This window comes from Gossypium raimondii, chromosome 11 (genome assembly GCF_025698545.1).
Source record: "Gossypium raimondii isolate GPD5lz chromosome 11, ASM2569854v1, whole genome shotgun sequence".
In the NCBI taxonomy this organism is placed as follows: Eukaryota; Viridiplantae; Streptophyta; class Magnoliopsida; order Malvales; family Malvaceae; genus Gossypium; species Gossypium raimondii.
In genome coordinates this window covers 46184111-46206148 of record NC_068575.1, presented here as the reverse complement: position 1 = coordinate 46206148, position 22038 = coordinate 46184111, and the positions used below count along the sequence as shown (strand labels likewise).

The following is a 22038-nucleotide window of genomic DNA, read 5'->3' as shown; positions in this document are numbered from 1 at the left end:
ATGGGACAATTAGGACACTCTTAAATGTCAGGTATGTACCTGATTTACGAAAGAATCTCATCTCCTTGAGTATTTTAGACTTGAAAGGATACAGAATCAACATCGAGTCGAGCGGTATTAAAGTATCTCATGGAGCTCTCGTTTTGTTAAAAGGTAAAAGAATTGGTAGTCTTTATATTCTGGAAGGTTCTACAGTGACCGGTGAAATCGGACGTCCTAAATGCATTCTGAGTCGAAGTCAACTCGTTTGGAGCGGAGGCAACTTGGTCATAGGAGGGAAAAATGTATGACCGTTTCGTTGAAGAGAGGTTCTCTTTTGGATGCAGGTTTTGAAAAGTTAGGGCACTGTGTTCGTGAAAATCAGACCCGGGTTAGTTTTGATTTGGCAGTGTACAAGTCGAAGGCTAGAAGTCTTCCAGTTTCTAAGCACAGATTCGACTCAGTTAATTCCCTGCATAGTTCAAGATAGGTTCGTGGCGGGCTTTGGCAAAGATGGCGTTGTAGAAATATGAGTCAAGGTGGAGATTTGTTAAGTATGACTCCTATTTTCAGTCAAATTTGAGAAATAATCTTTTAGTTAAACTCTGTTTATTTGTTTCAGTCAAACACTGATTAGTTTATATTATTTTATTATTATTTAACATATGAATTTAGCCTATAAATAGGCTCTTTTACAACCTTAGTAAACACACCCATTAGATTAGAACTCATAACACATTCAGAGAATTTTGTGTTTACATTTTGAGGGTTCTTTGCTTTTGGGTTTTCGGGGTTTAGTTGTTGTCTCCATCTTTTGTACTCTTCGTTCTTTTGCCATTATAGTAAAATTATCTTTGCCCGTGATTTTTTATCCTCTTTGGAGGGGTTTTTCCACGTTAAATTTGTGTGTTCATCTTCTCAATTTCTTCTACTATTTTTACTTGTTCGTTGCTTAATCGGGATGATCCTAACAGTCACTTTTCTATACCCATCATACTAATCATTAGATTTTGATTCAACCAATCTAGTCCAAGTCTCTTTTTATTCATTGATTACAGGGGATCGTAAAAGAGAAGATACAAAAGGTTTAGGTGGAATTACCAATGATTGAAGGCTTCCTTGCAACATTTCTAGCACTTTAGTCATTGAAGCCCGATCACATGGGTCATGTTGAATGCACCAAAGGCTCACTATAATCAACTTCCTTGTTATTTCTTCTTCCTCTTCAGCTATTACTCTTTTGAGATTCAAGTTCATAGATTGATCAATATGCTCATAAATCCATGACGGAAAATACACTTCACTAGTTTGAGACACTCCAACATCAATATTTTTTTTTCCTCCCACCATTTCAAGGACCATCATTCCATAGCTATAGACATCAGATTTATAAGAAACTCCGCCAAAGTTTCGACAAAACACTTTTGGAGCAATATATCCAACTGTTCCCCTTGCGCAAGCCATGGAAATTATACTCTCCTTTCTTTCACATAATTTAGATAGACCGAAATCTGATATTTTGGGACAAAATTTCTTGTCTAAAAGGATATTGTGAGGTTTTATGTCGAAGTGCAAGATCCTTGTGTTGCAACCTTGATGCAAGTATTCGAGTCCTCTAGCAATGCCGAGTGCAATGTCGTACAAAGTTTTCCACTCCGATCGACGACTTTGATTATTTGATCCTTGACTATAAATGAACTTGTCCAAAGATCCATGAGGCATGAATTCATAAATCAAAGCTCTCTTCGATCTCTCGAAACAAAAACCAAGTAAAGTCACAATATTAACGTGAGAAGTTCTACTAATACTAGCTACTTCATTCATGAAATCTTCTCCATTTCCCTTAGATTCATTTAGGACTTTAACCGCCACGAAACGACCATCAGACATTTTTCCTTTGTATACTTTGCCAAATCCTCCTTGACCTAAATTATCCTGAAATTTATTTGTTATTTTCTTGATTTCTCTATAAGAATATCGCTTTGGTGCAGATGAACCAAAATTTTTTATAAAGGCTTCAATTGTTGCTTTGTCTCCTTGGCGGGGATGATTTGACCATGATTTTCTTTTGAACCTCAAGACAATGAAGCTTACTAATACAATAGTAACAACGGTTACACCAACTGTCAATCCTGTTATATATATGAATGAAGATTAATACAGTCTCCACATCAATTAATTTCACAAAAACAAAATCAATTAATATAATTTATATTTATATTTCATATGTTGTTAGTGAATAAAATTCGCACGTTGTTAATAAATTATATAATCGCCCCATTACTTGCAATTTTTGAAAATTTCCTAAAAAATTATCTTGTTTTCAATAGACATCGAATATTAATTAATAAACAGAATTTTGCAAGGAATAATAAAACTTTTGTTAATTATGACCCATTAAATTGTTTCATACCTATGATTAGATTCAGCTGCAACTTGGAATTCGACCCTGTGAATACAATATACAGCAAAAATCAATAAAGAGGATACTCTTCAATTCCAACATTAAATATTCAACAGAAACCAAGATTATGAGGTTTGGAAGAAGAATATATACATTACCCTAAAACAAATAAAAATAAATAAACATTTAGTTATTCCGTAGCATAGGGTGAGGTTCCTGCATACCAAGAACTGCAGATCGTCGATGGATAAAATCGTCGGAACTCTAGTTAAGACAACGAGAAAGAAGAGGGCCAGAAGGGAAGATATCGGAAGAGAATGCGAAGACATCTTGTTGATGTTACAAGGATGAAGGGTTGAATATATTTATGAAATATTGAATGGTCAAGGTTGAATTCTACAATATTAGTATACACGTTTAATCCTTTTCTAATCTGGAAATTACATCAGGAGTTGGAAAATTGGTTCTAGACTGCTGCACAACTCTATGGAGGCATCTATTATGGGGAAGAAGATCAAAGCTTCAATGGCAGAATTTGAAGGAAACTGGCAGGAAATGCTTTGGATATAACATAAATTGACAACACTAAAAACACCCTAATTCCAAATCGAAAAACTCAAACTAAGATTAAAATTTAATATCTAAAGTTTATTGTTGTGTGTTTTGGACCTTTACAGATCTTTGGGCTCTGTTTTATTTTTAATAAAATCCAACCAGTCTATTAAAAAAAAAGATAAAAATTGAACTGCTCAAATTTACTTATTAAACTCGTTTACCAAGTAAAGAATAACTTAAATTCATGTTTGAAGTCAAGCTTTGAATTATCTGTGTTTAAGTTTGAGTTGAGTCAACAATAATAAAACCAAATTCAAGTACAAATATTTTGTTTAAGCCCTAAATCAATATTCTGAATTTATTTTATTTATATTAATTAGATAATAAAATTATGCATAAAATCTATGCTACTCTTAATTAAAAATTTAATAAAATCTATGCATAGTGTTTGGGTATTATCTTATTGTGCAAACTTGGTCTAGATATTTCTCCACAAGCCAACCGTTCCCGTCGAGTGTTTTCGTTTAGATTCGATTCCCAAGTGTGCCGGGGTCTATGTATAGGAAAAGTGTTATCAAAACCATTGGGGAGATGGTGGGTAGAGTCATCAAGTTGGATGATAACACAGGAAGTGCACTGCGGGGTAAGTTTGTTCGCCTGGCTATTATGGTTGACTTGTATAAACCTTTAGTCTCTAAAATTAAAGTGGATGGTTGGGTGTAGAGGGTAGAGTATGAATCCCTTACAAATGTTTGCTTTACGTGTGGCCACTATGGACATATGAAAGAGTCATGCCCGACATTGCATGTTTAGGAAAGAATAGGAGATGATGTTGACTTGAATTTGGGTACACGCTCCAGTGGTTCTAAGGTTAATCATGAAGAAGCTAAGGAATTTGGCCCTTGGATGTTAGTTGACCGACGGTTAAGGAAGGTTGATCGGAGTAAAGGTTCTGGCAAGGATGTTAAGGAAAGTGCTAACCTTATGGGATCTCATTTTAATGTTCTGCTTAATTTAAGGAACAATGGGATAGATGCTGTGCAAAATATTATCTGGTTTTAATGCTAAATCAAAGGGAAAAGGACTGTCCATTTACGATGAACCTTTAGGTGTTGATAATTTAATTTTGGACCATGGGGACTGGGAAAGATGCTGGGCCGCGTGGAATAGTTAAAGGGTCAGGCTTTGTCAATTTGGGAGGCTAGGTCATGGGTATTTCTTCAACTAATTCTGGCGGGCCCATAAGAGCCTCAAGTTTAGGGGGTGAAATGGGTTCTAACAGGAATGACTCGATTCCCATAAGTAACTTGGAATCGTTCACACAACCTGCTGCTATTGAACTTCCATAGGAAAAGTCTACCGACCAGCGCAATCCATCGACATTAAAGATGAGTTTGGATAGGTAAATAGGTGCGATATAATGTATTTAGTTTATTTTTATCTCATATTATAATATTATTATAATATGTAATTTTATAATTACCATTATTTTTACACTAATTGATAAGCGTACTGTCCATCTAAATTCACCTGCTTCTAATTTGGTGATAGAAAAAGCTTTGAAAACCAAGCTCAACAAGGATAATCATTTGGCTGTGATTTTTGTTGAAAATCAAGACCGTAACTGACTAGAAGATGCATGGAGGAATAATAAAAAGCTGGAGGTGGTGTCGGGGAGGGTGTCTGGGATAACTCTTAATACGAAGGGGATACCCAAACGTGGTAAAAAAAATCAATCTCCTTAAGGGGCAAGAGCAACAAATTTAAGAGCCGAGGGTCTAGGCGACTACCTATTTCGGAGGCAATGAGCCGTATTGTTGATGATATTGAAAGAGTGGCTACCAATTCCATTTCGGAGGCAAAGGAGGGTAGCAAGCTGGTAATGGATGGTATATAACCACTCTGTGAGGTGGGGTTGCTTTTCTTACCATTTTTGTCTATGTTATTGCCTAAGATTTTTGTTTGGAACTGCCAAGGTTGTGCAAGTCCCAAATTCATCAAGGTGGTTAATGACTATTTTGTGGAACATGAAGTTGTGATAGCAGTTTTCCTTGAAACTTGGGTTAGTGGTCCTAAGGCGGAAAAAATTATTGCCAAGCTTGGTATTGACTTTTCCTATAGAGTCGAAGCACAGGGATTTTCTGGGGGAGTTTGGGTCTGCTGGAGGAGTGGAATTCAGATTCAAGTGCTGAATAATAACCCCCAATTTATTCATAGTTACATTAAGAATGAAATGGAGGTTCAGGGTGCTTTTGTGACTTTCGTATATGGTAGTCCGGATAAGCGAAAGCGTAGGGATTTGTAGAATTGTTTAATTTTAATTGCTCGTCCTGTTAATGGGCCTTGGTTATTGGTGGAAGACTTTAATGCCTACTTATCTTCGGGTGAAAAAAGAGGGGGACGATCAGTGTCGTCGGGACGTAAATGTTCCAAAGTTTTATCCAGGTGGATGGTCTTTAAGATCTTGGATTTAAGGGGCCTCAATTTACTTGGAGAAGGGGGACTACATTTGAGAGATTGGATATGGCTTTTGGAAACTTTGATTGGCTTCAAATTTTTCCAGATGTTTTAGTCTTTCACCTTCCTCGTTTGAAATCAGACCACAGGTCGCTTTTGCTTTCAAAGGATTCCTCTATGGTCAATAGACCAAGTCGGCCTTTCCGCTTTTTGGCCTCTTGGGTTCAACACTCATCATTCAGAAATTTTGTTCGTGAGAATTGGAATTGTGGACAGGAGATCTCTACCTGTGTCAGCAATCTTTCCGTGGAGCTTCAAAAATGGAATAAGGAAGTGTATGGGCACATTGGCAGAAGGAAGCAAGCCTAGCCCGTCATATTGGAAAAATCCAAGCCGCGCTTAATAGAAAGTGTTCTAGATTTCTTTTGGATCTAGAATTGAAGCTAAGAATTGAGTATGAAAAGGTCCTTGATGAAGAAGAATCTTTATGTTGACAGAAATCTAGAATAGAATGGATCCAACAAAGGGATTGTAATATGAAATATTTTCACACCAAGACTTTGAGAAGGAGGAACTTCAATAAAATTTATGCTTTAAAGGTTGATGGTGATTGGTGTTTTGATGACGAAGTTCTTCAACATGAAGCAATTTCATTTTTCAAATCATTGTACTCTCTGAATGACCAAAGGCATGTGTTGTTTCCTTTGCGTGGGATTTTTCCAAGGTTAGATATGGAGGGGTTGGAGGATATGGCTAGGGTTGTAACCGTTGATGAGATTCATATTCCTTTTTTTAGTATGGGTCCACTAAAGGCCCTGAGATCAGATGGTTTTCATGCCTTATTCTACCAGAACCAGTGGAAGACGGTTGGCCAGGATGTGTGCCCTTGGATTCAGGAAATAGTTGCAGGTGGTTCGGTTGATTGTAATGTCAACAAAACCTTGTTGGTCTTTATCCCTAAAGTCAAAAGTCCGAAGTCCTTATCCCAATTTTGACCCATTGCAATATTTTGTATAAGATTATTACAAAGATCATTGCAAACCGTTTTAAGCTTGTGTGTCCTAGACTCATTGCTCGGAACCAAGTCAGTTTTGTTGTAGGGAGGCAAATTACTAACAATATTATTATTGCCCAAGAGGTCAATCATTCAATGAGAACCAAGAGGGGCAGGAAAGGGTGGATGGCAATCAAAGTGGATTTAGAAAAGGCTTACGATAGACTGAGATGGGACTTCATCGAAGACACATTGGTTGATGCAGGTATCCCTTTCTCTTTTGCTAGAATCATCATGGAATGCATTTCTATTGTATCTATGTAGATTGTTTGGAATGAAAGCCTTACAGAGGGGTTTAAGCCGAGGAGAGGAATCCGTCAAGGGTGCCCCCTCTCCCCATATCTTTTTGTTCTATGCATGGAGAGATTGGGTCAGCTTGTTCACAAAGAAGTCGAGGATAATTCTTAGAGGCCTATATTGAATACAAAAAATGGCCCATCCTTATCGCATCTGTTCTTTGCTAATGACCTTTTCTTGTTTATGAAAGTGGATGTGAATCAAACACGGATGGTGAGGAAAGTTCTTGATGTTTTCGGAGCGGTTTCAGGTCACAAAGTGAATGCTAACAAGATGGAGGTTTTTTTCTCTAAAAATGTTCGGCCACTTGAAAAAGATGGTATTTGTAGTATCCTGAGATTTATTGAGACGAATGATTTTGGCTTTTTTTGGGCATGCCATTGTTGCATCAAAGGGTTACAACTAGCAAGTTCAAGTTTATAGTGGAAAAAATCAGGAGGAAGTTGGACAGTTGGAATGTTAAAATGTTGTCCACGGCAGGGAGAGTTACTCTGGCACATTTGGTTCTTATGGCGATACCAAATTACTTTATGCAAACTGTCAAAATTCCTGTTAGTATTTGTGCCGAGATTGAAAGAATTGCACAGGATTTTATTTGGGTAAGAGACACAGGAAGGCATGGGATATCTTTTGTTAAATGGTCAGACTACTGTCAACCTTTCATCAACGGTGGTCTTGGCATTCGGAATCTTAAGGAGCAAAATGAATCCTTTTTGCTTAAGCTGGGATTTAATCTTCTTACTAGTAAGCAAGCATTGTGGGTTAAGATCCTTAGAGCCAAATAAAAGGTTATGGAGGTTTGCCCTGAAGATATTTCGAGAAGATCGTGCTCTTTTGTTTGGATATCTTTGTCCAAAGTATGGTCAATCCTTCGTCAAACCTGGCTTGGTCAGTTGAGGATGAAAGTCTTATAAGGATTTGCGCTGATAATTGTGTCGCAGAGATTGGGCCATTAATAAACTTTCGTCACCATATGGAGAATATTGATTTGAATACAACCTTAAACGAGATTCCATTAACTGACTGTAGTTGGGATTGGAATTTTCTAAGCTTTTTTGTGGATAATAGCATATTGTCCTATATTGCGGTCATTCCACCTCCTAATCATTTATTAGGCAATGAGGAACTGATCTCTAGATGGTCTGACCATGGTCAACTTACTATCAAATCTGCTTATCACTTTCTTACGCATGAGTCTCAATCCAGAAGACAACATATGGAAGCTCGCTTGGTCCTTTACTGGTCCCCAAAGAGTAAGACGATTTCTTTGGTTGGTTCTTAAGGAAAGGTTGAAGAGTCTATTATTCATGTCCTGTGAGATTGTGTCTTTGCACGAGAAGTGTGGAGGCAGGTAATCCCTTCAAGGATTTGGGGAGATTTTCTTTCTGCTCCATTGGTGGAGTGGATCTTGTTGAATTTAAAAAATGACTTTGGCTTGGCTTTTATGAAAGTTAAATGGCAGTCTTTCTTTGGAATTATTTGCTAGAATCTTTGGAAGCAAAGAAATTTGTGGGTGTTTTAAGGGGTAAGCTCAAATAGCTCCCACATTATTCATTTAACGTGGTGTTGAGTGAATTCCATTAAGTATCATCCTGCAATATCCGTGGGTGGTATTATGAAGCAACGAAGCGATCAAGCTTGGAATCCTCCTCCAGTGGGGTTCATTAAGTTAAATACAGATGGAGCAAGGGATCCTGCTTCGGGGGATGCTTCAGCAGCGACTGTGGCTAGAGATGATATTGGTTTATGGTGTGGAGTTGGAAGAAACATTGAGAAATGCAGTGTTATGCAGTCAGAACTTTGGGCAATCTATGGTGGACTCCATTTGGCGTGGGATAATAATTGGATCAATATTATAGTTGAAACAAACTGTGCGCAAGCTGTGGAAGTCATTTTAGGTAGGTCTTGTGGGCAATTGTACAAGGACCTAATTTCAAGAATTCAAGAGCTTTGTAGAAGGCAATGGAGTGATTAAATGCTAAAGTTACATATTTTATGTAACTTAAATTGGTTGATTTATTAGAATGCACCACTAATTTTGCCATATTTATTGAATTTTGTGCAGGAATGCAATTTTGGGCTAAATAGAAGAAAAAGGAAACAATTGGGCTAGATTGAAGAAAGAAGCAAAGAAGGAGGGCCAAAGTAGAATTTTTCCAATATTAATTAGCTGATATTGTTGACTTAGTGGGAGATTATTTTGGGATATTTTTTATATTATGAAATATTTTCCTTGATTTTCTATACTAGTTGGCTCTTAATTTAGCAAGGCCACTAGTATAAATAGAGACTACATTTGTTCATTTTAATCATCAATTCATAAATCAATTTTCATCTTTGAATTCAATCTTTTCTCCATTTTTTCTCACGTAGCATCTGTTGTTCATAGTTTCTTTTTCTTCAATTTATTAATTCCTAGTTAGCCACCCAATTAAATAATTTGCAATTCCTTTTTCAAATTCCCTTTTTATTTCCAGTAGCCAACCACTCATTTATCTTATTTAATTTATCCAATAGTCAACATGCCCCAAACCTTAGTTAACTAAACTCATTTTCAGCTTTAGGTCGGAATTAACCTCGTCAAAACCCGTGAGTTACGAACCCGAACAATTTAACTCCTAAATTCCAGTACTTATTATTTCTCCGGATTAAGAGTATGATTTTGTCAACTCACAAAGTCAGATCAACATTAAGTCAAAAAAGACGTCGTTTGATTTAGTGTGGTTAGACGTACAGTTGGAATTCCGAAAGGAACGTTTCTAATCGGTTTTCTGTGAACACATTGGCGTGCCAAGTGGAGATTGCTGTTTGGTTCCGTCAAGGGAAGTAGTAACCGGATTTAAATGCCCCACGCGGTTGAGGGCACTGGTTCGAGCTAGGCTCTTCTAGAAAGCAAAGCTGCCGGAGTTCTAAATCACGAACGTTTCGTGGTTGTTCGATCGGTAAGGGTTAGTTATTGGACGTTCCATAACTAATTTACAGAAGGAAGAGTTGGTGTCCGAGGCGTCCTTGGTAGCTATAACTAGCTTATTGGAGAAGAGGAGTTCATTTAATTTCGAGGATCGGTTCAAAGACGAGGGAAAATCCGTGCCTAAGGTTGAGCTTATCTTAATTAATTCTTTTACATATTTTATTTAACTGTTTTTATTATTCTGTCTTCAACTTTTACTTTTTACGATTTTTATTTATTTATTTCAGGCTCCAGATTTTCGACTTTATCCTCCCCCATAATATCTTAGGCACGACAACTGCCCCGACATAAATCTGGTCAAGAGAAGAACAATTTACAGTAAACCCAGTCTCTGAGGGATCGACCCTACTTCCTATACTGCTGAAATCGCAAATTAGGCGTAGGTTTATATTGGTGGATTCGACACCCATCATGGAGGGTGACCATTAGGAAGATTCTAAGAGAAGTTAATGCAACTGCACATACATTGACTGGAAAGATGAAAGCGTTCTCTTATGTCCCGACCCCCCCGATAGTTTTCCAAGAACCCCGGAAGCGATAGTTGATCATTTACGTTTGATAGTAGGTTTATGGATGATGACACTGAAACAACAATGTAATCTTTTTGGGACTTTATTTACCAAAAAAAATAGTCGGTATTTGGCTAATTCAAAGTTGAAATTTCTCAACTTCAGTTATATGCCACCATTAAGTGCCAGTCAAAGGAAATTTAGGTAGCCTACCATGGCAATAATATATTATTAAGTGTGAATAGCCCAGTTCATTATAATAGTGCTCTCAGGACTCGGAACTCATAAAGGTATAAACTCAGTTCGAGTTCGGTGAAAACTTGAAGATAGCTGTAATTGGAAAAGGTCATCTGATTTTAATGATTGAATAAATCAATAATAGTACTACTTTGGCTGAAAGTATTTCTAGGTCGAATCTATAAGCAACTGGTAAGACCCTACGTTTTATCTGCTAGCTGATGCAGTTGTGATGGGAAAGAGAACAAGCGACCATGGAATTTGAAGATGAACTGGTATTAACCAATCAAAATGGTTAGAGTTAATGAAGTCATTGGCTTCTTGGGGAGATTTAGATTAGGATTCGATCTGAAGTAACAAAGGCCAATTTGCTGCTACTGCTAATGAAGATTGGACATCAGAATGAGTCAAACCGTGAAGGTTACTAAGAGTTACGGTTCGAGATATTCAATGAAACAGTAAGTTCTGCAACAACAAACAGCTGAGCAAACTTATACGGAAGAAGAACTATAACGTACCTTCAGTTGTTGGAAAACATGTGGTTAAACTAAGTTTATCGCTGCAAAAGCAAGTGAAACTATATGAAGTTTGTTTATATACACAAATCCCATCTGAATCTCTGCATCTTCTGCACTGATCATTAACCGCTTCCCATTGCAATTCGAAACCTCCACTTAAAGCAGCCTGCATACTCATAGGGTTCACCTCCAGCTCCTTTGCTGCAGCTTCATAAACCGGAACTACCACAATTTCACGGCATATGCTATAGCGAGGATCACCCAACATGTTTCTAACAGCATATGACACATCAGTAAGTGTACTATTTATGGTGCAGTTAGGAAGAGATGTCGAGGTTGCCAGCGGGTAGCATCCGTAGAATAGGGTGAGGTTCCTAAAGTTTGAGCCGTAATTGAAGTGGTTGAAGTCGATTGAGGTGTTGATAAATTCCGTGGAACAATAACCATTCCAGTAATCCTCCCTAGCTACCTTAAGAATCTGTCGTTCAGGGTCTATGTCAAGAACTCGTAAGGTGTTTTCATTCATCAGGATTTCCGTTACATTATTCTCGCACCTCAGTTCAAATCCTGGTTGGCCACAATAACTCGGACGGTTCATTCCCCAGAAAGGGTAACCGATACTTGATACGCTTCCGCATGTTAGCGTTTCCCTGCAGGCCCGCGGATCGTCAGCGAATAAAATCGTCGGAACTCTGGTTAAGAAAACGAGAAAGAAGAGGGCCAGAAGGGAAGATATCGGAAGAGAAAGCGAAGACATCTTGTTGACGTTACAAGGATGATGGGTTGAATATATTTATGAATTATGGAATGGTCAACGTTGAATTCTACAATATTAGTATACACGTTTAATCCTTTTCTAATCTGGAAATTACGTCAGGAGTTGGAAAATTGGTTCTAGAGTGCTGCAGAAGTCTATGGAGGCATCTATTACGGGGAAGAAGACCAAAGCTTCGATGGCAGAATTTGAAGGAAACTGGCAGGAAATGCTTTGGATATTACATAAATTGACAACACTAAAAACACCCTAATTCCAAATCGAAGAACTAAAATTAAGAATCCGTGGAGACTTAAACCAAAATAATTTGGAAATTGGGTGCCAAGTCCCCACTTCTATTAAGAATTTTCTTTATGTTGGACTAAATGAAGATCAAAGCAATGAAATGGAACTTGACTAAAATTTTAAAAATAATTATACAAACTAGAACTCCAATTGCATTCCTAAAATTTCCTTTCTTATGTTTACTCTAGTCTTAATTACTTTTATTTAGCCAAACCTCAACCTTCCCCTAGAACCTTATCCGTAGAGGTAAAAGTTCGACTGAGGTGAGACAAAACGCTTGAAAAAGTTCGAATTAGTCAAGTTAACGAATCTTATTTTATCAATAAACTCAATTTAATTTTTTTCAAATATATAAAATTTTAATCGAATCGAATCAAATATGTTTATTCGAGTTAATTTTAAAAAATCCAAAAATAATTATAAAAATTTAAATTTCCAAAATAATCATAATCAAGTATAATATGCTCAATAAAGACGTAAATGGAAGAGTTAAAAGGGTGTCTCTTCTTTGAATATCTTTTGCTTCAAATGAAAAAAAAAAAAATTCCATGAAGAGCACCTGTTGTATCTTTCTTTAGGTTAACTGGGTTATTGCATAAGAATATTATCATAAACCAGCAAGGATAGTCACCTAATGTAGTTAGTACAAAAGTATCCTAGGGTCTGAACTCATCATTACCACTAATTTCTTTAGGATTTGCAATTGAATAAAGAGCACACTGTTGGTTTCACTCGGCTAACCAAAGTTTGAATCTGTTCATTCAACTCTGCAATTCAGAAAACTTGAGTTTGGTAAGGGGATCACCAAATTGATTCTCAAAATCCTATAACTTTGTAAATCTTCAACGTTGTCGTTTTGCTTGTTATCAGCTTGAATAATAAGAAAAGACCGGAGTCAGCAGTTAAATTAATTCTATCATAGAGAATCACTTTTAAAGTCGAATCTTTTATCGAGATAGGCTTAATTTTGCATTACTTTTTAAAGTTTTTATTTTGTCAAAAACACTTTTTAGGAAAAATTAAAATTTTCTATTTTGTTTTGACTAAAAATGGTTTTTACAAAATAATTTTTTATCTCAAACACACTTTTCAAAAACTCAAAATATATTATTTAATAATATTTTCTCTCAAAAAAATATTTTCATTTTTTAGTTTTACACATATTTGCCAAAAATCAAACACAACTTACACCTATAACCAGTTTGCAATTTTATCGTCAAGTATAGGATCTTTTAAAATTCTCATTCAAACCCAAGTTATACCCAAAAATCAAGGGAGTCGTGTTCCACTCCTAATCACAAGACCTTCCGCCCAGAAGTCATGGCAGTTCATTCTGCATCACTGTCAAAGCCAAAGCATTTGAGACAGGTCAAGTAAGTTAACAATTTAAACTGGGAATAATTAGTGGATCGTTCAGTTTTGAAAAATACAATGCTCAGGAGGAAATTCCTTGTTCTCCTTCAAGTAGGAACAAGTAAGCTAAAAGAAAGCCTATAGCTCCTAAATAATAAGAGAACATGGTTTATCCGGTCATCTACTCGATCTCTTGTTCACTTCTTCATTTTCATATTTTCTAAACAAATTAAGATATTTAATAGTTAAAACAATAGGCATTCATAAACATGTTACCTGAACAATTGAAGACTCAGTGCTGGACTGTGGACTCGGCGGAAACGATGGCTGTGTCAGTGGTGTTTACCGTCTGGACGCTGTCGCTTACGCTTCTCGAAATCAAAGACGAAAGAAGGATTAAGAAAAGTTTGCAGAGAAAAATCTGGGGTTCCAAATTTGGGCGTTTAAGAATCGGGGTTGAGGAAGAAAAAAATGGCAATGGGCATGGAGTTAAACGTTTTAACTGAATTTTTCTTTTTAACTATAAAGGAGTAAAACGACGTTAGGGGAGGAAAATTACACCTAAATTGAGAACCATCTAGAGTAACATAATGGAACATCAGTATCTCTGATGAGTACAAAAAAATATATATTTTAGATCTAAATTTTATTAAATGTTTAATATCAATAGTTGGAGAATAAAATTATTTGGATTTTAGTTTATAAATTTATTATATTTAAATTTGTTTTATAAAAAAATAGACCTAAAAGAGGAAGAGAACTCTTTACTTGGTGTAAGTGACGTGAACGAAAAGTCATACAAATATTTTAAGAATTCAATGATTTAAATAAAATTTTCGAATAATTCAATAATTATTTTATAATTTTTAAAATTAAAGAATCAAAATATAAACTTATTAATACTTTAGGGACATTAAATATAATTTACCCTTAAAACTAAAACTCAAACTTCCAAAATTTTAATTTTGTAGGAAGAATCATTATATCACTTTTGATTTAATCAAATCAAATTGCCCCACACACTTGTTGAAGGTGAAATATTCTATGCTTAGAATTATTTATAACCTATATCCTTCAGTATTGATAATAATGTTGATGTTAATTAACTTAAAACTCAATCGACAATTAAATTATTTAAAATTTTGTTATTACTATTGTTTAAGATTGTAATAATTAATTTTGATTCTAAATTCTTGTATAATTATAACATGTAATCTTAAAATATATTGTAACACCCCATAGCCGACTCGGTCGTCGGGCCTGAGCTACGAGATGCTACAATTGCTAATAGAGTAAGTTTAAGACCGTTATGCAACATTCAACCATTCAAACATGTAAATAAACAACATTGACATACATAATATGTTACGCAATCATTGTTGGATCCCACACGAACTTATAAAAGTTTTTTTGCTAACTCGAGCTTGAATTAGGACCAAAGTATAAGGTTTAGAAAATTTCGGGCCGATGTCGCGACCTCACTCTCTCCACACCGTGACATCCCCAACTCGGTATGTCACGTTGCAACTTCATACATATCGACATCGTGACATCTCTTATTGTTGGCATCATGTTACGACGTTGGGAATTGGTAGTCGTGACGAGAACCCTATTTTTGACAAAAACACCATTTTGGTTCCATTTCAAGATGGGCAATACTACATAAATGATTCATACAATCTTATACCATCAAAACCAATTCAAATTCATACCATTTTATGCCAAACAAATTACCTAACCAACTTCAACCACAACCAATTCAAACATGAGTCCAACCTATTCAAAATCAATTCATTTCATCACATTCATTCAAATTAATGTCAAATCTACCAATACCAAAACGTACATGCCATACATACATTTCTATACATTTTATGCATCAATGATCAGTGGGACTTTAGCATGAACAAGAACAATCAAGTACTAATTACATATTTCAAGTATGACATAAGTTAATACCATTACTAGCTAATCATCAACTTAACTACCGAATCACTCTCAAGATTATGACTATCACTTGTAATAGCATTAAATATGTTCATTTCCGTGCACTTACCAAGCCACAAAGAACTCATATTACTTAAAACCAAATATGTTTAAATTGTCACAAAACTAGCTATCTAAAATGTTCATTTGCACACTTAAGTGTCCCTATATACATGCCACAATTTTGGACTCAAAAGAGCATAATTCTACCGTCTTTCAATAGTGTGCGATTCACGTTGATCTGACTTGACATGTTCCACAAGGTGACAATCTACAAGAGAAGGAAAATAATTAGAGTAAGCATATAAAATGCTTAATAAGTTCAAATAGGATTATCATGGTTATCTTGTTCTTTTATAAGCATATTAGCTACCTTAATTGGCATAACTTTGGCCATTTTATAGCACATAACAACATTAACTAGTGTGCACGTATCTATACATATTTATCCATAATATTTAAACATTATAACAATTCAAACATACCAATTTATACTACTTTACATGACTTATCACAAAAGCATACTCAATCAACAATTTATAAGCTTCTACCATGTATACACAATTCATTTCAATCATATTTTTATCATTAATACACATGGATGAATAATTTGCAATTAAATTCTTAATAACATTTTAATTTGAGGACCAAGTTCATTTCATCCAATTTCAAATTCTCAATTTCATTTATACCATTTCGTCCAATGTTCTTTCAGTAACATTTCAATTTGAGACCAAGTTCATTTCATCCAATTTCAAATTCCCGATTCCATTTATATCATTTCGTCCAATGGAACCTTAATAAACGGACTCAGATACAGGGGTAAACTACACCACACCAAGTTGCTCGTCCAAGCAAAAACTACACCACACCAAGGCACCGAAATGCAAAGCCCATAAGCATTGTATGTGTATTCATATGCTAATACATCCCTCCACCACACCAGAGTCTCCATAGAAACATAAAATACTCGATGATCTGCAGCAAATGTTGAATCTCGATATAACTTGTGACAATTTCCATATAACCACATATCTCGTATAAGTACGCATAAGACCCTATTGGCATGTCAATCATATTCTAACATTTTACTAAGTTCACAAAGGCATCAATTATACGTATATACATTTTGGTTATTGAGTCACTACCATTAAAATTGTAGCAGCAAGCTAATATGGCACGTTATATCATCATTTTAGACAAAAAATTACACCAAACTAAACAACTAATCCCTAAACTTTTTTTAGAGCAAATTTAATTATTTTTAATTTTATTTTTTTCAAATAAAAAGTATAGAGATAAATTGCATAATTTGACCTAAAATTTTAAATGCGAAATGATGATATAACATGTCATATCGATTATCGTTACATCATTAACGGTAATTAATAACTCAATAACCAAAATGTAACATATTGATAACATTAGTGATCCTATCATAATTTTTTTCAAATTTAGTGACCAAAATGTATTTTAAACTATACATAGTGATTAATTTATAATTTTGACTTTTAGTGAAAAAAATTTAGCTATTATTCTCTAAAATTTATTATAGATAAAATTTCAAAAATACATTATAAAAATTTCAATATATAAAATTTAAAATAATTAATCTCAAAATTTAAAAATTTTGACTTAAAATGTCAACTATAACGATAGAGAGATTATTAAAATATTGTGAATCTTAATTAAGATTATAATCCTCAAAATCCCAAAAGTTTTTGAAAATTTAATTGAACTCAATTGTTAAAGTAAACTCTTTTCCCAACCACTTAAATTCATGTTTGAAATTAATTATTTGTGGTTTGAGTTGAGTCAACAATAATAAAACTAAATTGGAGCACAAATATTTTGTTTAAAGCCGTAAATCAAAATTGTGAAATTGTTTTATTTAGATAAGAAAAGTTATGCATAAAATGTATGCTACTCTTAATAATAATAATAAAGATTACGAGTATTAGAGTGATGCTGTTATCCAATTCTTACCTAAAAAGATAACATGATACTCATATTATTAAAATACTTGCAGCTTCTATACATCAAATTAACATATTCACTTCAACTATTTTCTATTAAAAACCATAGTGTCTAGTTTGCATCCTGAAAAACTTTCCCAAACTCCATTTCTTCTAATACTTACCTCATTTCAATGTATACAAACTCATCATCTTATTGATTCTTTCATATCATATTTGTTAGGGTGTGCAGGTTTTACTGTTAGGTGAATCAACAAAAGATTTCTTAATTTCACTCAATTCCATCTTCCCTTCATATTAGCTTTCCCCCTTCCTTTTGGGATAATCCAAACTCACGTGATTTTCTTTATTAAATTTGAAAATGATGTTGCTTGAATACGATATTTTTGTTAGATATAATAGAGATATTAAATTGATTAAAAATTATGATTATGCTATTAGATTTATCAATTGAAATTCTAAAATATTAATAATAATAATAATAATATATAAATTACTTTAATTTTAAAACAATGAACTATATACTTTACTAAGATAAGCACAAGTATTTGGTCTAATATATATTAAATATTCCATCAAAATAATAGACATGTTTGCAATGCAAGTCTACATCTATCAAATGCTTATTTTGTTTAAAAATTATTTTAAAAAACTGATGTTAGATTTTAATTATGTATTCAAGTTTAATCTAATGGAAAATTAATTATTGATTTAATTCACAAGAGTCTTCTGCTACTATAGCACGTTATCTAGGGTTTTGTTTTGTTTTTTATTTTATTTTATTTTTTGATTGGTGGTCTGGGTTTTGGGAGAGTTTTGGGTTCTGAGATGTTTGATGTGGAAGGGGACTTTCAAGGGTAGTCGCTGAAAGATGCTGAAGAAGAGGAAGCTGTCAGATTAGAAGCACTTGTTTTTAGTACTGGAGAATTGCTGGAGAATTGCCTCACCGGAACATTTCTAACATATAGCGTGATTAATTTTCCGTCAATGAGAGCCATTTTGGTGAATGTTTGGCATCCTATAGGAGGGATCATGATTTTTGATTTATCTGATGGGAGATTTCAGTATAGACTATTTCATAAGGTAGATGCTGATCGTATAAAAGTGGAAGGACCATGAAATTTCAATTCACATCTTCTGATTCTACAAAGGTTACATGATGGAGATGATCCTAATACTATTCCATTAAACACCGTTGATTTCTGGGTTCTAGTGTAAGATCTTTCTCATGGATTTAGTTCAAAATTGGTGGCTAGACAAATAGGAAATTTCATTGGGCAATTTATCAATTATGATTTTAAAGCTATCAATCTTGGCTATATCGGGGTTTTGAGAGTAAGAGTTAGGGTGGATGTAGAGAAACCGCTAAAACATAAAAAAAAATAGTTCTGCTGAATGGAACAATGAGATATGTGAAATTTGCATACGAAAAGCTATCCCTATTTTGTTTCCTTTGTGGAAAATTAGGCCACGGAGAGAGCTTTTGTCCGCTACGTGTTTTGCAAGATGATCAGGAGCTTTCTTTTGGCTGGGATATTTCTTTGAAAGCTCCGTTTAGGCGTGCGACATCTCATTCCAGCAGGTGGTTGAGGGAGGAGGGTGGTGGTTCACCAGGTATGGAAGGGAGGAATTTTAGGGGGAACACCTCTGTCATGGGTAATATGTAGGAGAGATTGGTGTGACCTAGTAATGGGCAATTAAGGTCGAATCTTGGGCAGGTAGACGAGGAAAATTTGACTCAAAATGCTCAGGATCAGGGTTTAATTCGGAGGAGTAAAATAGATTTGGTTATAGCGCAAGATGGGCCATCAAATGGGCTTTTGGGTGGTGGTTTTGATGATGCTATAAGGGAGGATGATCCAACGTTTAATGGGGAAGGCTTGAAGTGGCCTCGCCTTTACTTGGCTAATAGTGAAGGAAATAACAAAAGAAATGGTGATGAACACCAAAATAAAATATCGGCAGGTCTCCCTCAGTGGGCTCATTAGCTGGAACGTCTAGGGCTTGGGTAACCTCAGGACAGTTCGTTGTCTTCGGCACACGCTGAATGACATTAACCCCTTTGTAATTTTTCTGGTGGAAATGAAATTACAGAGTAGGTGGATGGAGGGAGTTCATAGATCATGTGGTTATTTGAATGGTATTGAAGTGCCTTCGGTGGGTAGCAGTGGGGGCTATCTCTTGGATGGAAATCGGGTATTTCTGTTACTTTGAGGTCATTTTCTAATAGTTATATTGATGTCCTGATTAATGAAGATACTAATGGGAAGTGTTGGCAATGCACTGGCTTCTATGGAGCGCCGCAAGAGACTCGTAGAGAAAAATCATGGCAACTATTGCGGCAATTAAATGATTGTTCTACAATTTCCTGGCTTGTATTCGAGGATTTCAATGAAATATTATTTTCATTCGAAAATAAAGGTGGCTTGCTACTTAATGATAGGCAGATAAAAGCTTTCAGTACTGCCCTTGAGGATTGTGAGCTTGAGGATCTAGGGTATAAAGGTGTATAGTATACATGGGAATGTGGGAGGTTTGCTAGCAATAACATCATAGAGAGGTTGGATAGGGTTGTTGCTAATAGTGTATGGAGTGCAACTTTTCAGCTTTACAAGGTATCTCATTTCACACATTCCTTTTCAAATCATTGTCCAATTATTGTAGACACAGAGGATGATGGCCATAGAAATCGAATGTAACATTTCAAATTTGAGGCAGCTTGACTTTTTGAGGAAATATGTGAAACTGAGGTGGTACACCTTTGAAATGGTTCAAACGGTACTATATCTGAAAGATTGAGCTATGTTTATCTTGGTCTTAATAAGTGGTTTAAAAGAGTTCGTAGAGAAAAAAGAATTAATGTGTCCTCTTTGCATTCTTGTATTACTCATTTGGGTTCATTAACCCCGTCAGATGCTGTGGTGGAAGAAATGGTGATTGCTAAATTGCATATAAATATGAAGGTTGATAGAGAAGAAATTTATTGGGAACAACAGGCACGAGCAAATTGGTTAAAAAATAGAGACAGGAACATCGTATTTTTTTCACAAGTTTGCATCTCAAAGGAAGTAGTTGAATTGAATTAGTTGCGTTGAAGGCAGTGATGGTCAGATTGTTGAAGGGGATATGAGAGTGGGAAGGATTGCATATGGTTATTTTGTTAATTTTTTTTCAATGCAATGTGTCATTGATGAGGAGGATATTATCTTAGGCGTTAACAAGTGAATCATAGACTCCATGAATACCGATTTAGATAGACCATTCACTAAAGAGGAAATTTTTAGTGCTTTGTTATCAATGTCGGCTCTAAAAGCTTCAGGTGAGGATGGTTTTTCTATTAGTGTTTTTAGCATATTTTGGGAAATGAAGTGGCTGGTTATTGCATTGGTCTTTTAAACAGTGAGGTTCCTATAAACCTTATTAATCATACGCATATTGTCTTAATTTCAAGAGTAAAGAGTTTTCGAAACATGATAAATTTTCATGCCATAAGCCTTTGCAATGTACTTTATAAGATTGCTTCAAAGGATTTAGTGAATAGGTTTCAAAAAGTTCTTCGATTTTGCATTGATGAGGCATAAAGCGCATTTGTATTGGGGCATCTTATTTCTGATAATATTATGGCCGTTTATGAGATTCTTCATTCCATGAAAAATAAAAATTTTGATAAAAAAGGGTCGTTTGCTCTTAAGTTGGATATAAGTAAGGCATATGACCGTGTTGAATGGCGGTTCATTAAGGAGATGTTATTGAAAATGGGTTTTTCGATCAATTGGATGGAATGGATTATGCGGTTCATCACGCCAGTTACTTACTCGGTTGTGGTTAATAATAGGGTGGGGGATAAGTTTACGCCATCTCAGAGTCTTAGGAAGGAAGATCCTTTGAGTCTGTATCCTTTCTTAGTTTGTGGTGAGAGTCTTTCAGCTTTGCTTAGGTTAGCAAAAAGTAGTGGTACGATAAAGGGAACAAGGGTGGTAAAAGGGACCTCAAGGGTTACTCATTTATTGTTCACGGATGACAGCCTTATTTCTGGGAATGTCACGGCAATAGGAGCATCGAATGTCTTGAAAGTGCTTCAATCATATGCCAAGTGTTCATGTCAGTTGGTCAATTTTGAAAAATCTAGAGTTTTCTTTTGTTCTAATGTTGCCATGGGGAATAGGTTAGATGTAGAGAGAATTTTGGGGGTTCATCATGTTGATAATTGGGAGAAATACTTAGGTTTACCATGTATGGTTGGTCAGAAGAAGAAGTGGGCCTTTGTTAGCTTAAGGGATAAGATTCAAAGTCGGATATCTTTTTAGAGTACGAGGCTGTTATCTATGGGTGGTAGAAAGGTATTCATCAAATCCATTCTTCAAGAAATTGAAGGTATTTTAGCTAAGTTTTGTGGCAAAAGGCGGCCGATAAGAGAGGCATCCATTGGTGTACTTTGTTGTTTTTAAGTAATTTGAAGGATGATGGAGGGATGGGGTTTAGGGATCTTGCAAAGTTTAATGTCACCTTATTAGGGAAGCAAGGGTGGAGAGTTTTAATACACCTTTCATCGTTGATGGAATGTATTATAAAGGCCAAATACTTTCCTAATACAAGGTTTCTTAGTGCTCAGTTAGATCCCAAACCATCACTCGTTTGAAGGAGCATTTGGAGTGCCAGGAAATTAATTGAGATGGGGCTTA

The 22038-nt window shown here is 35.3% G+C and overlaps 3 protein-coding genes and 1 long non-coding RNA gene across 6 annotated transcripts; 2 read left to right on the top strand and 2 right to left on the bottom strand.

Annotated features, from left to right (window-relative positions):
- Nucleotides 1–987: 987 nt before the first annotated feature.
- On the bottom strand, nt 988–2712 carry LOC105803598 (PR5-like receptor kinase). The gene is made up of 4 exons (XM_052623670.1): nt 2608–2712; nt 2470–2542; nt 2393–2428; nt 988–2111 (listed from the first exon to the last, which is right to left on the bottom strand). Exons 1-4 carry the CDS (start codon nt 2710–2712, stop codon nt 1021–1023), a joined length of 1305 nt encoding a protein of 434 aa, XP_052479630.1. The 3' UTR covers nt 988–1020.
- Nucleotides 2713–4208: 1496 nt separating this feature from the next.
- On the top strand, nt 4209–9093 carry LOC128034921 (uncharacterized). 3 transcript variants are annotated; one of them, XR_008191209.1, is made up of 3 exons: nt 4265–4348; nt 4490–8644; nt 8812–9093. It is a non-coding gene; the product is annotated as an uncharacterized LOC128034921 (long non-coding RNA). The 3 variants fall into 3 exon arrangements; XR_008191210.1 differs by having other exon boundaries at nt 4269–4340; XR_008191208.1 differs by having other exon boundaries at nt 4209–8644.
- Nucleotides 9094–10887: 1794 nt separating this feature from the next.
- LOC128034822 (LEAF RUST 10 DISEASE-RESISTANCE LOCUS RECEPTOR-LIKE PROTEIN KINASE-like 2.7) lies at nt 10888–11738 on the bottom strand. Its single transcript, XM_052623669.1, has 2 exons — nt 10982–11738; nt 10888–10928 (listed from the first exon to the last, which is right to left on the bottom strand). Exons 1-2 carry the CDS (start codon nt 11736–11738, stop codon nt 10888–10890), a joined length of 798 nt encoding a protein of 265 aa, XP_052479629.1.
- Nucleotides 11739–20976: 9238 nt separating this feature from the next.
- LOC105801014 (uncharacterized) lies at nt 20977–21663 on the top strand. The gene has a single exon (XM_012632362.1). It carries the CDS (start codon nt 20977–20979, stop codon nt 21661–21663), a length of 687 nt encoding a protein of 228 aa, XP_012487816.1.
- The last annotated feature ends 375 nt before the right edge of the window (nt 21664–22038 follow it).